This window comes from Tyto alba, unplaced genomic scaffold (assembly GCF_018691265.1).
Source record: "Tyto alba isolate M040663 unplaced genomic scaffold, T.alba_DEE_v4.0 Super-Scaffold_40, whole genome shotgun sequence".
NCBI classification, from domain to species: domain Eukaryota; kingdom Metazoa; phylum Chordata; class Aves; order Strigiformes; family Tytonidae; genus Tyto; species Tyto alba.
The window spans coordinates 18,729,781-18,744,386 of NW_024881316.1; the positions used below are offsets into that span (position 1 = coordinate 18,729,781).

Genomic DNA, 14,606 nt, shown 5'->3' on the forward strand with positions numbered 1-14,606 from the left:
AATAACAGAACAGTACTCAAAACCAACATTAGACATCAAGGATGAAACCCATGAATTCTGAACTAGAAGGGAATAACAGAACACTTTAAGAGCCTATACTTTTTAATAAACTTTAAAAAATACTCAAAGGAGGATCATCATCTGGGTAGGTTTACAGAAATATTTTTTATAACCCATCAATAAAAATCCATAAGGATTCCTTGTCTTTTGTGGCCACAAGACTTGCTCCAAAGGGAAAAATTGACAGAAAAGAAAGGTGTCCCTGCCCATGGCAGGGGGGGTTGGAACTAGATTATCTTTAGGGTCCCTTCCAACCCAAACCATTCTATGATTCTATAAGAGAAAAATGGCACAAAAGAATGGATATCTGGAGGAAGTTGCATAGAGAGTTCCACTTTAACAGAGTAGTTTCATCACCAGTTGCCAATCAATCTATATTTCTGACACCAATTCGGGTTTTTAACCCAAGATGTGCAGATGATGTTAAGGGACTAGAAACTGACTACAAACATCAATTCAGCTGAAAAAAAAAAAATCCCAGAAATTAGATTAGGAAGAAAAAAGAAAAGATGAGGTATTAAGAGAGGGTTAGAAAAGTCTTAAATGCTGTCATATGACAAGCAGGTAAAAAATTACTATTTTAATAAATCACAACACACATCACTCAGCAGTGTCCAATTTAAAGCCCTTTTGACTATTCAGAATATAGTCTCATAATCCCTCCCTGCACACGTCATTTTTAAGACTATCCTTTATACCCTGTATTGTACCCTGTTTATCAACTTCTTCCTCAAGGAGGCAGAACTTTCCTTCTCACAGGATTTTTTGTCATTACTGAACACCTGCTATTCTGATACCTAAATTAAATACTTAATGTCATGGCATAAACTGATAAATAAATTAAGTAAATTTAATAATTTCAAACAATCAGTGTGTACTGCAGCCACCCTAACAATTAATGACTGAAACTCCTTTTTCTCAAATACAAATTTTGTATTCTTAGACATCAACTAAACACCAAACTTACTTTTGGTGGAGAGTCTAATTTTTAAATGTTCAGTCAACCTGTTAAAAGTTTTGTACCCTGCATATGACAAATTTGACAGCAACCACCCTGCAGGTATAATTCTGTTACACTTTGGAAAGGCCAAAGTAAAGGCCTTTCTATATATACTCATGTGCATGAGGAAGCTGCCACTACTTACTATTAGAAGAGAATGGGTAACTGGAAGCACAATATAGCAAAATTTAATGTGGTTTGAGCCTTGAAAAAGAGAGCAGGAATGATGAATCATGTTAAAGTCTTTTTGGTATGTACAAGCTGTAGCACTTTAAATGTGTGGATACTGCCAATGCACATTAGCAGTCATTACTGCTTTTAGAAAATGCTTTTTCTGTGCGTTATATTCTCAGTCTTGGCAGAGGAACACAAGATGCTGGTGGGGTTGTATCCAAAGTAAGGACTGCATGAATATAGTTGTATCAGAAACAAATACTTTTAGCTAATATTTAGGCCATGACTGCTTGAAAAATGCTTTTTTGAAATGTAGTGCTAGGCTACAGTACCCATATAGAGCTCCGTGTATGGATACTGACATGCTAATCAAGTTGAGTGTTCCATACGCTGTAAGAAAATCTGAAATAGGTCTCAGTAACAAAGGTGCAATTTAGTTTCCACTCAAGATTTCTGGTATGTCTATCATACATCTTCACAAGCCTGACCTGCCAGCAAATCTATGACGGCAGAAATCTGTAATGGAGAAACAGCTTTTCACTGGTTCACAAAAAGCTAAGTAGATTAGGTCTAACATTGACCTCTGCTATGGTTTGACTTTTTTTAAATTTTATTTTAAAGGTCATTTTTGGCATTTGTATTAAGAAAGATTCTGCATCATTTCTTTCCAATGTTCAGATTCCTGCAGTCTGCAGTGCTGTTTCAGCACTCGGAAGCCCAAACTGTACAAAAGACTCAACTGAGCAAGGCTTTAATATCATTATATGCAGGGGAGAAGAGGGAGAGGGAGCGATTTTTAACTATTTAGTTTTATGCAGGATAAATTAACTTCATCAACTCCTCTTTCTGAAAAACTTTTGCAACGAAAAAGGGGAAAACATAACATTTATGCAGTTTTATTTTTAGGTGAGTGTAAATGACATCTATTTCACTTTAGTCGTTGTATTTCATGCAGCAGTGCTTTACCCTCTTCTCTACAAACAAGGGGAGTTTTCCCTTGCAGTGAGGTTGAAGCATATGAATCAAATGTTCTAATGTGTAAACTGCTGGCCTTTACCTATTTCTGGTAAGCAGAAAAAGGAATTAGGAAATTCATGTTGGATATTAAAAATGTAAAGCAGTACACATTTACTTAAGCTACAAACAAATAGCTGTTTTGTATTTGTGCATGACAGCATTTTTACAACACAATATATAGGTAATTTTACAAATTTTTCTTCTACCAAAGGAAGTCTGCATTCATTCTAGATTAATATACATCCATGCCTGACTCCAAATTTGAAATCACGTATCACTAAAAAAAAAAAAAAAAAAATCCCAAACCTCCTAGATCTGAGCTAAATGCTTTAGGTCTTCATATTACAAATCCTTTCATAGAGTCATGTATTTCTTAATCTTTTTAATTCTTCAGTAAACTCATTTGAACTACAGCTGAGTGCTCATTCCAGTGCTGGGTATAATCCTCCCCACCATTCAGACAGTTGGCACATGCTTCACACAGTCCTTCATCTTTCAAATTATCCCTCTGAGACAGAAATTATCCCATCTTCTACAGAGCATCACGCATTTTGCAAAGTGAATGAATGCACAGTATTCACATTTGGCATACATGGACAGTCGTTCTTTGAAATGCCAGACAATTTCTGCTTCCTCTGCTCAAGACCGCATCTGTTCCTTCCCTCCTGTGTAGTCCTTCGTATCTGTGGACCCAGTCCTCTTATCTTTGCTCTGTCAAAAGGCTAGCAATAGCAGCTGTTTGATACAGCAGAGTAAACACATATTGTTTTCAACTATAATTATGATCAGGTAACCTGCTATAAAAATGCTAACAAAGTTCCAGGATAGAGTGAAAATTTCCCATTTCCCTCATTAGTTACTCACAGGAGGTCCTGGTGGCCCTGGTTTTCCCGGGGGGCCTGGTTTGCCTCGTCTTCCCTGGAAACAAGAAAGAACAACAGATGTTTATGAATGCTACGGTTAGTGACTAATTTGGAATAAGAGTTTTGTTTAAGAAAAGATTTGCTGCCTTGCTTATTAGCAAAAAATTCAAAAACTATCCAAAATTAATACTCTGTATCAGTCACTGTAACATTATCTAACTTGAGTACTTTTAGGATTGTTTTTAATAATTATGACAAACTGTATTTGTATCACTGTAACGTTTACTGTCACATTTTAAAGCTATGTCTCAAATGTGAGTGCACATTGATAGGCCTATAAATGGAGCATCTTGATGCGGTGTAAAGAAATTACATTTTATCTGAATATAACAGAGCTTGGGATGTTAAACTGTGCTGCAGCAGTCACCCTGCCTTGCACAGTAAGTACATATGTACAATATAACCCAATTAACAAACACCCATACCCTTCTTCTCCAGGATGTGATAACAAGCAGAAAAGTCAGAGATTTATTTGCAAAAACAATTCACCTTCATTGTGCAATTACCGCCATCTGTGTATATAATACACATGCAGAATCATGTGCATTAAAACTTAAGGTCCATAAAAGTCTACTTAAGTTAATGTGAGACTTTCCGATTGGATTCTGAAAAACATGCACATATAAGTATTACAAATTTTCAGTACAGAGTTTGATTGAACAACTGCTGTTTTCACATATGCTTTTTTAAATTTTTTTTTTTTAGGCAGATCAACATAAAAATGGAAGTAATTTACATCTTTATTTCCAAGCTGAAATCTGATGCACATTTTTAATAAACAACAGCTGAGAACAATTAATATCTAGGTGCGATGGGAAAAAAAAAAAAAGCGTGTTATATCCATTAAAACTAAATTATTTCCTTGCATATGCAAATGTAAATTAACAAAAAGCATTTAGGAGGATGTCCTGGTGAAAACTTGGCTTAGTAAGTTAAAAAATGAAAACTGTTGCTACACAGCTCACAATTAACACATAGGAGTATTTCTGTAAACTTTGGTCCCTACTTCTAAGCCTGCTTCTGTGTTTTATTAAATGACAATCTCATGTAAATTCCAGAAGTAATCTAAGGAACAGAAAAGTGAAATCTTAGCTTCACTCTTTACAGACGAAAGCCCTGTTCTGGAGGAAACCACTCTCGTGTTCTGTCCTTCATTAATCTTGAACTATGAGAGTGGAAACGAGATGATGACAGTTAGGGTGGAAACCCCCTCTTCCTCACACCCTGCAGCTCACCAGGGTAAACTCTTGCCTAGATGCCAGGGACTGTCCTGAGAGGCAGGGGGGTAGGGATTTGGAGCACTGTGAGTTGAAGGAAGAACTGAAGGACTGTGGGGATGTGTTTTACCCACGGGACTCTGCCACAGAACTTGTGCACTGTCACCATGGTTTTACGAAGGTCCTCGGTCAGTCAGTGTGTTTTATGGACAGCGTGAAAAAAGACCAAAGACCTCAGCATATTTGGAGTGCCAAATTCTCTGGTCTTAACTAGCTGAGACATATGTTGTGTGCTGGGCTGTTTAATCCTGCCAGTGCTCGCACATGCAGGGCTGTAACTAGGGCAGCTCAGGGTAAATTTTCAGAATCAAAATACAGTACTAGGTGACTATATTGGGCTCAAGGCTGTACTGTCCCTTAACACCCACCCACATCCTCTGCTGTGTTGGTAACACTGTCCACGCAGCCCTGTGATGAGCCAGAGCTGGGAACTCATTCAGGCTAAGGATAGCCCACAAAAATACAGAGTTGGTTTGGACTTTCATCAGTTCACTGATGCAGTTCACTGGGCAACCGAGTAGCTTGTCTGGCCTCAGAGAGGGCACAGTACTGGGAAAGGCACATGTGCACAAGCAAACGGAGCTGTTGTTAGCTCGATTTGGACTTTTGGACTGATGTCTCTTTCAGAAATACAGATGGAAACTAGTATTTCCTGACTTTTTTTGAAAAACAGTAAACTTTCCTTTGAAAGTATGAAAAACAGATTGAGAGATAATGATGTAAGCAATAAACAACGATAAATTGCTTCATACTTTTTAAATAGTCCCTCTGGGTTATAATGATCTATACTGTTGACTTCTTGAAGCACCTTCCTTTTCCTGTTTGGACTTATTTAAAGTATCTAGAGGATGACACTTAAAATCTCAGCAGTCTAAACAAAGTATCAAGGAAGTGTCAGGGGGAAGAAGGCAGGGCTTTGACTGGCAGACACAACTGTGAACGAGGTGTTAATTACACAGGAAAACATGGAATATGTTGGGAAGGCAATTTTATCTCTATTTACAAGATGAGCTAAAATATGATTTATGACATATTGCAAAGCCAAAACTTGACAAACTTTCTGAAAAATCAGGTAAAAAAATTAGAATTGGGGGTAATTATTTTTCACTGTCAGCTATTAATTACCAGAACACGTACAGGAACAAGAGTCCTTGATTTTTTTTTTAACTTACAAGCACCCCTCTAAACTGTCTGATATTTGAACACACAAAACATAAAGGGACACTACCTTTCAGAAGTGCCTTTCAGATTGAGATTTAAATGTTACGGATACACACAGCTCCAACTGCTTGCTAGCACTGCTGCTTCTCTATGACTTCCCAGCATCAGTATGGAAAAAAAATAAAATATATACTGTAGTAAGAGTGTAAGTAGAGAAAAGTAGTTTATGTTTTTGCTTAGGATAATTAAAACAATTAGAAGAATGTTTTTGATAAGCCCACTATGGCCTTGCCTTGAGCAGACCATGAGCCAGACTGTGATTAAATATTTACAGTTTGATTCTGAGTCTTCCTTCTGGCAAGAAAGAAGTGAAAAACATCTTGGTGTCCTCTCTGGTTCATAGAGTGGGCTTAGCAGAGAGCCACAGCTCCCATCTCCTGCTCAGAAGCGGCTCTGCAGCCCCATGAAAGCTGCACCCGCTGCCGTACTGCTGTGCGAGGGGCAGGCAGCCAGCACAGGAAGCCCATTACCTTTATCTAGTTGAGTTCACTGAGGAAGTATTGAAGTTATAAAACCACTCAAAAAATAAATAAATGTTCTAGGGATCACATACTTCATTTAATTAAATTAAAAATGCAATACCACCTACACTGACTTCAAAAAGATAAGTGGTGTCAACAAGTTGTCTAATGATAATTAGAATAATATCTAAAGAAAAGAAAACCGAAACATATGCTTGTTATTTTCTTTGTGCTACATATATTTTTGTTGATAATCAATGTGATAAGTTGTCTAATTGTTACTTATATTGTATCCTGCCCCCTTGACTCACAAAATGCTTGCCCTCAAACTGATTTGGTCAGTCGGCTACCTTCCTCTTTTCTATAGGACAAACTTCAGCTATGATACACACACAGATCATTCAAATAACAAGCGCTTGGTTAGGGGCAAAAAAGACAAAATATAAAAATAAAATAAATGAGAAATTATATGCTTCAGCAAAACCCAGCTGAGTGCCTAGCTAAAGTACACGGTCAACTGCACTCTATTCCTCTCCTCCTTCGCCCTTTCTGTTAATCAAAATGACTTGACGGGCTTTGCCTTACACTAGATGGGAAGCTGTTCAGAGGAGAGGCTCTGTGCTTCCTTCCATAAGATTGTGCTCTGATTCTGACTGCTGCCCCTGGGCATCGCTGGAGGTCCAACACATAATGCAAGAATTCAAAGTCTATATTGTAATCCCCTGCTGTATCGTGTTGCATCCATATATTTGCATATCTCTAACTATAGAAGAGTAAGGTCACTAATCCTAGTGTCTAAAAATAAGCTGCGGATTATTTTAGGATAAAATTGAGCAGAGTTATGTAGGAATGCTGACATGATTTATGGAATTAATAATTTAAAGAATCTACACTTGAGTACGAAGGGAAAAGTTCTTAGAATAAGCCCATGGGAATTTTCAAGGGAAACTGCTAATTAGCAGTTCCTGAAACACATCATCACATTTCAAAACAGGAACTATTTCTAGAGAAAGTAGGAAGCTAGGCTTTAAAGTCTTAACTACTGTAGTTATTATGCAAGATTAATGGGGCTTATGTAACTCATTTGCCAAGCTAAACTAAGATTCTCTTGAATAATCTTCAAAACCAGACTGACAAAGGGACAGATATACCTAAATCAGGAGGCAGGTGGAAAGGAAAGACCCTTGTCTCAGAGTGCCCAAATCACAGACACCCTGCCAGCCCCTTGGGCACCTAAACGCAGCTATGCAGGTGGAGCTCTGGGCAGTTAAAAGACTATTTCTCCAGATGCTCAAAGTTGCCATGAAGCAGCCAGACAAGTCCCAGTGCCTATGTTAATTCAAAGTACAGAAAAAAGGCTTTCCTTTATCTCAGTCCTCTAAGCTGATGCACCTAGTCCATATAAACTTCCCAGTTTTCCCTCTCTCTCTGTAGTCACAACCCAGTGCTCCTGGCAGCTCACCTCAAGCTTGCAAAGCTCTAACCAACTCTAACCCAGGGGAAACGCAGCCCAGCCCAAAGCTAGTGACAGTTCTCTGCTCCATTACCAGAAAAAGCTTGCCAGACTGCCATTTTAGGGGAATGGAAGCAGACATCATGTGGCTGCTATCAGTAACTCAGTACAAGAGCTAACTGGAAACAGAAGATTATAATTAATCACAAAATTCAGAGCAATCAGCCATCCAACCCAGTTACTCAACAGTGCACATCTACTGACTGGCTGTGGGACAGGAGACAGTTCTCCAGGATCCCAATCAACTATGTGGCACATCACAAAGTGAAGATTACAAATCTACAAGAAATGCACAGCCTGGATACAGAGTCATTATTTTCCATCATGCATTTAGCCAAAAATTTGGTAATTTTTAAAGAGGGCTTTGACATTTGACTACCTGGCTGCACAACTGCTGTTAATAGAGTTCTGTCATTAACTTCAGTAGTGTCAAAACTGGACAAGTCTTTTTTTTTTTTTTTTTTTTTTTTTTCATTCCTAGAAATCTTATAGTTTAGCTATTCTTTCTCTTAAATTGGAAATCTATGTTGCAGTCAATGAAACCTTTTTAACTTCAGTAATACAGCATTAGAACTTGAATGTACAATTCCTTCTTCAATCCTATTAACCTTGGCCTTGAGGATGTATTATGCTAACCCATGTATTACAAATTAACCTCTGTATTAAATGTGAAACCTGAATAAACTCAGAGGAAATAAGGCCAGAAGGCAAGAATCTAAGCCATTTGTCCCTTATATCCCACCAAAGCCTTTCACAGAAACACAGCTCACAGAAGAATAGAGCACTCAGACCCTAATCCCCTGTTTTGGAAGAAAAGTCACTAGAAGAGTCTTTGCTAATGCAGAAGTATTCCTGCACTCAAGCTAGGCTTTCCAATTTTATAAATCATTTTCAATAAACTCTAGTTTCTTTATTTTGGTATTAATAAAATGCTAAAAGGGAGTGCCTAGCCAGACTATATCATATTATTCAAATGCATTTAACAAACATCAAAGAAAGTCCTTAAACAGGCATAGCAGTGCCAAGAAGTGAAATGTCACAACCTATTTTGCCAACAAATCCCTACACAAAATTAATCACAATTGTGCAAGTATATTCACAAAAGAACATTTTAAATTCAACTACATTTAGATATTCTTATGATGAACATCTTAATTTTTAATTATGAGAAATAATTTCCTATCGCTATTCCTGTTGCTATACGTTTTGCTAAGAGACATTAAAAGAAATATTGATAACAGAGTATTTGGAAGGGAGCCTGAAAATTATAAATGAGATCTTAAAATTGAAACATTTTCTGCTATTCCATTAAAAGTTAGATTTTAATTTCTTCAATGGAAAATATCAAAATTTAAAAAATCATAGAACTATTTTCTAGCTGACAAATCTGCCTTTAACATTCTAAATTATAACCTTTTTCATCCAATTTTTAAATGCCAAAGTGGGAAAAATATATATATTTCCTTTAAGTTGTATCCTACCTTACTGGTTATTTACTTAGCTTTTAAGGTAGAGACATTCTGGTAGAAAAACTGGAAATTATCTCCCTCTTTTATGTCAACCATTTTTAGACTGTTAAATACCTGAGTGAAGGAATATACAGCACTCCAACTTAAAGATAAAATCAGACTGGAGCTCTGCATACTTAAAAACAACTTACATCAAAGTCAGGACGGACTGAGAAGATTAAAAGAGATTCTAAAACTCCAGAGCTGTAGCTGTGAATAATGTTGTTTGCGCTGTGCAAGGATCCTCACCTGCTATGCAGTAATTATCATTGCTCTGTAAAGCTTGTTTTACAATTGGTTGAGTACATTTACTCACTGAACTAGAAAACAAATCATGTCAAATAAATATTTAAGTTATATAAACCAGATAGATGCAATCTGAAATTACATTAATTTTGAAGTCACTTTAAATAATTATGATAAGATAATCTAACAACTCCCCACCCATTTATTTACTTGGGAAGATTTTCCCCTGTGTCATAATAATTTTATTCATATTTGATTAGAAAAACTTGTAATCTCAGAGAGCAAACTGATTATTAACATAAAGCAAATACTGCAGTTTCACAATGTCCCTCCAAATACATAATTTTAGTGAAGCCAAAGCTGAAACACTAGATGTGACAACCCACAGGACTCAGTTTTATGAGTTGTTTAATTTATTACTAAGATAATGCTAAAATAACTTCCTCTTAAGTGAAGTATTTGGTATTATAAACACTACAATTGGGAATAAGGAAGCTATTTAAAAAATATTTACTTTAAGACACCTGCATCTTCCCAAGGAATATAGAGACAAGAGCATGGCTGTGGTATCACAGAAATGTTTGTAAATGTTTGAACTGAATTCATCACTGGAACTAGGGAAACCACCATGGTGGAAGAATCAGTCTGTTTAAATACATATGAAACATTAAAAAAAAATCCTATTAATCCATAAAAATGAAGTTGTTGGCAGCTATACTCAGAATAAGGTAGAGCTAGTTAAATAAAAATCACAGAATCATCTGGGTTGGAAGGGACCTCTTGAGATCATCTAGTACAATCTCCCTCAAGCAGGATCAGTTGTCCAGAACTGTGTCTACTTGGCTTTTTAATATTTCCACAGATGTAGACTCTACAACCTCTCTGGACAACCCGTATCGGTATCTGACCAACCTCACAATAAGAAAGCATTTTCTTGTGTTCAGATGGACTTTCCTGGTTTTTAATTCATGTCCCTTGCCTCTTGTCCTGTCACTGGCTACTACTGAGGAGAATCTGTCTCCCTCTTCTTCATTCCCTCTGTTGTGGTTTGAGCTCAGGGGGCAATTGAGAACCATGCAGACACTCCCTCCCTTCTTCCCAGCATTGGGAAGGAGAAAATAAAGCAAAAGGCTTGGGAATCGAGATAAGGACAGAGAGGGATGACTCACCCATTATGGTCATGGGCAAAAGACAGACTTGTTAGGGGAAGAAAAAAACCCCAAAATTTAATTTAGATGTTAACAACAACAACATTTAACAGACAGAAAAGGACAGTAAGAAGCATTACCACATTTTAAAAACACCTTCTCTCCCCACCTCTCCCTTCTTCCAGGGCTCAGATTTCTTGCCTATATCTCTACCTGCTCCCCTGCAGTGGCACAAGGGACAGGGAATGGGGAGGTGCAGTCAGTGCTGCTGCTTCTTCCTCCTCAGGCTGGGGGGAACTCCTCACATTCTTCCCCTGTTCCAGTGTGATTTCCCTCTCATGGAAGGCAGTCCTCCACAAACTTTCTTTGTCCCACCCACAGGTTGCAGCATTCCCCTAGCTGCTCTGGCGTGGGTCACCCCCATGTGTTGCAATCATCCCAGCGCTGAGCTACAACAGTGGGTGCTTCTTCTTTCCACAGAGTCCTGGGCTTCTTCAGGTGCAGTGACCTGCTCCAGTGTGGGGTTCTCCACAGGCTGCAGGTTGGCATCTGCTCCACCACAGACCTCCATGAGCAGTGGGCAAGGGCAGCCCTGCCGTCTCACCATGGGCTGCAGTGGGGCTCTACACTAGTGCACCTCCCCTTGCTTTCTCTTGCCTTCTTCCACTGACCTTGGTATCTGCACAGATGTTCTCCTTGTAACTCCTCCTCACAACTACAACTCCTCCTCCCAGATTTCCCTTCTTAAATACATTATCACAGAGATGCAGCCACCATCACTAATTGGCTCAGCCTTGGCCAGAGACTAGTCTCACATGGAGCAGGGGGAGCTCTGAGAAGCTTCTCACAGGGGGTCACTGCTGTAGCCCCATCCCCTTCTACCAGAAACCCTGCCACTCACAAACCCAGCACACCCTCACATTAGGTATTTATACACACTGATAACATCCTCCCCGAGTCTTCTCTTCTCCAGGCTGAAGAGTCCTAGCTCTCTCAGCCTCTCCTTTTATGAATGATGCTCCAGTCCCATTAATCTGCTTTGTGGCCCTGTCCTATACCCACTTCAGTAAATCCATCTCTTCTTTGATGTGGCCTCACCAGTGCTGAGCAAAGGAGAAGGATATCTCCCCTGACATGCTAGCAATGCTCTTCCAAATATAGCCCAGGATATTGTTAGCTGTTTTTTTCCCATGAGGGTGTACTGCTGGCTCATGGTTTGCTTGTTTTCCAGCATGTTCTTATCCACAAATCTTCTTCCCAGTTTACTTCCAGTGTATACTGATACCTGAGTTATTCCTCCCTGGATGTGGGAGTCTGCATTTCCCCTTGTTGAGTTTCATGTGATTCCTCTTGCCCCAGTTCTCTGCTACATTCTGTCCTATTGTCCACACTGTTAATGAAGATGGACAGTACAGTTTCCAGTATTGAGCTCTGGGGTACACCACTAGTGACTTGTCTCCAACTGATCTTTGTACCACTGATCACAACCCTCTGGGCCCAATTGTTCAGCTGGTTTACAATATACCTCACTGTCCACTTATTTACCCTGTACTTTGCCAGCTTGTCTATAAAGTTGAGGAGATGAAGTTATGGGATATAGTGACAAAGGCTTTACTAAAGTTGAGGTCTACAACATCCACTGTTTACCTCTCATCCACCAAGCTAGCCAGCTCATTGTAGAAGGCAATATAGTTGTTCAAGCATAATTTCCACTTCATAAATCCATGCATACTACCCTAATCACCTTCTTGTCCTTCATGTGTTTGGAAATGGTTTCCAGGATGATTTCCTCTATCACATTTCCAGGGACTGAGGTGAGGCTGATTGTCCAGTAGTTTCCCACAATCTTCCTTCCTGAAGAGAGAAGTGATATTTGCTCTCTTCCAGTCTTCATCAACCTCTCCCAGTCACCATGACCATTTAAAACTAAACAAGAGTGGCTTGCAATGACATCAGCCAGCTCCCTCCGCACTTGTGGCTGCAACCCATCAGACCCCACAGACTTAGAGCTGCATCCTCCATCTGAAGCTGCCTAGGTGCAAGAGTCCGACAGCAAACAGTTACTTCAGTAGCACCTGGTGGGTCCTGTGCCTTATGATCATCGTCTTTAAGGATGTGTATGCTTGACAGAAAAGTTTGCTGACATCTTCTTTGTGCTCTTCTGCATGAACTGCTGTGCAATCTGCCGCACATCTACTGGCTGCTCCTGTTATCACTGCATGAACTGCTTCATCGCCTGGCTGTTATACAGTCCTCCTCCTGGCATGGGCTAAAAGGGTGCTCAACCCTCCCTAATCGGGGGTCACCTACAACAAAGGCTGCAGGCACCTGTTGATCAAGGACAGTTGATGGAGTTCATCAGAAGCTGCCAGAGCTACCCTTACCTTAGCCTTATCTGGCAGCAGCAGGCACTCTCAGGCTCCTCAGAGATTTCCCAGAAGTAGTGCCCAAATCCCAGAAAAAAAGCCCAGAAGCTCAAGAAGATATCAAGATGATCTCAAAGAAGTAGAAACTGCTCCACAAACTGCTGTGTGGTGAGCCTGGTTCTTCTATAGGCCAACTGAGAAAGAAAAATGACCATTTCTAGATTTCACAGTATAGCTGCGTAACAAAGATGCTCTGAGAGAGTTGCTTTCTCTTTGCACTAAAACAATTTTTGGAATCCACTGAAATACTACATTAAAAAATTCAAACATTTTCAGAAAAAATAGTATTTATAAAATTTCATCAAGTTCAGGGAAAATCCCTGCTACAAAGATATCCAACTGAAATTAAGCATTAATTTCCAAAACATTTGGAATTATATTTTGGAAATATAAATTTCACTTCACTGCATTTAACATAGTAAAGTCAGAGTCTGAAAAACTCCATGCAGTCTGTAACTATAAGTAGTAGAGATTTTTAAGAAAGTACAGCAATATGACAATATTATTTGAAGACTTTAGAAAATTCTTTACTTGGGGAGCTGAAGGATCTTAGCTGAATTTTCTCAAAGATAAATGTAATGATGATTTAATTACAGAGAAAAAACTTTAGATGTCTCTTTCATGTAAACTAGACATTAAAAAAAAAAAACCAGTTGTTGAAGGCTTAAGCTACACACCCAAGTGTAAAATAGAAAGCACATCTTGAAATGTGGGATTGACAAGGAACACTGGAACAAAGATATCAAGGAGACTTATTAGGTCTCTGTTGCTGACATCTTTCAGGTGGAAACTGTACTTCTGTGAAAGATATACTTAACTAAAGTGGAGGAATATTGAGGAAAATAATGAAGTCCTGCATAACACAGGGAGCCAGGAAGGTGGCGTAGTTGTCCACTGTGGTTTAAATTCCATGCAATGCTAGGTTAGCACCCAATCTTTCTATTTTTTGTTGGTCAGCAATATTGGGCCATGGACTTTTCTGAGTCACAACTAATTACCTTCTGAAGCTCCTGACATCATTCTGAGCACTGGTGTAATAGTATCAAGTTGCTGCAGCAGTAACATGCTGCTCTGAATGCCTGAAGGCAACAAGAGGGACACTGAAATATTGTGTATGAATGTAGTGCCCACAGAATGGTCTAATGTTTCTCATACAGGAATAAGAAAAAAGGCTTGAATAGCTGGCCCCCTTCTCCCAGTGACCAGAACTAAAAACAAAGGCTCTTACTTAGCAAGGTCTCATGTCTAACATAAACCACTTCACTAAAGATAAGAAAACTAAAAAATTATATAAAGTCACTAGTGGTAGAGCCTTTTGTAAGAACAGAAAAGCTTTGAGGACTCCCTGCACCACAGGAAAACACAACACTGGCTAACACATGTGAGTGAAAGTGGGTACCGTGGCAAAAGGAGAAATGTAAGGGCAGTACATGCTCATGCAAAATTTAACTAAGTTCACTCAAGACATTGTCACAACAAAGATGACCTTTAAATGAGTATTGTATATGTCTCAGGTTGGTTGAAGAATGAGAAATAAATTCACTGTGTGGTGTCTGGATACGGCCAGATTATCATGTAGCTACTATTTCTTCTGGCATAACCATTACTTTCCTTTTCTAAGTAACACCCTAA

At 38.9% G+C, this 14,606-nt stretch overlaps 1 protein-coding gene across 3 annotated transcripts in view; it reads right to left on the bottom strand.

Moving 5' to 3' along the window:
• The window catches only part of COL19A1 (collagen type XIX alpha 1 chain), a 177,702-nt gene that overhangs the window by 37,655 nt on the left and 125,441 nt on the right, over positions 1-14,606 (bottom strand). For all 3 annotated transcript variants that reach the window (XM_033002791.2, XM_042803595.1, XM_042803594.1), the window contains one exon: positions 3,116-3,169. In XM_033002791.2, the coding sequence (XP_032858682.2) occupies positions 3,116-3,169 (54 nt within the window). The remainder of the gene's footprint in view (positions 1-3,115; positions 3,170-14,606) is intronic.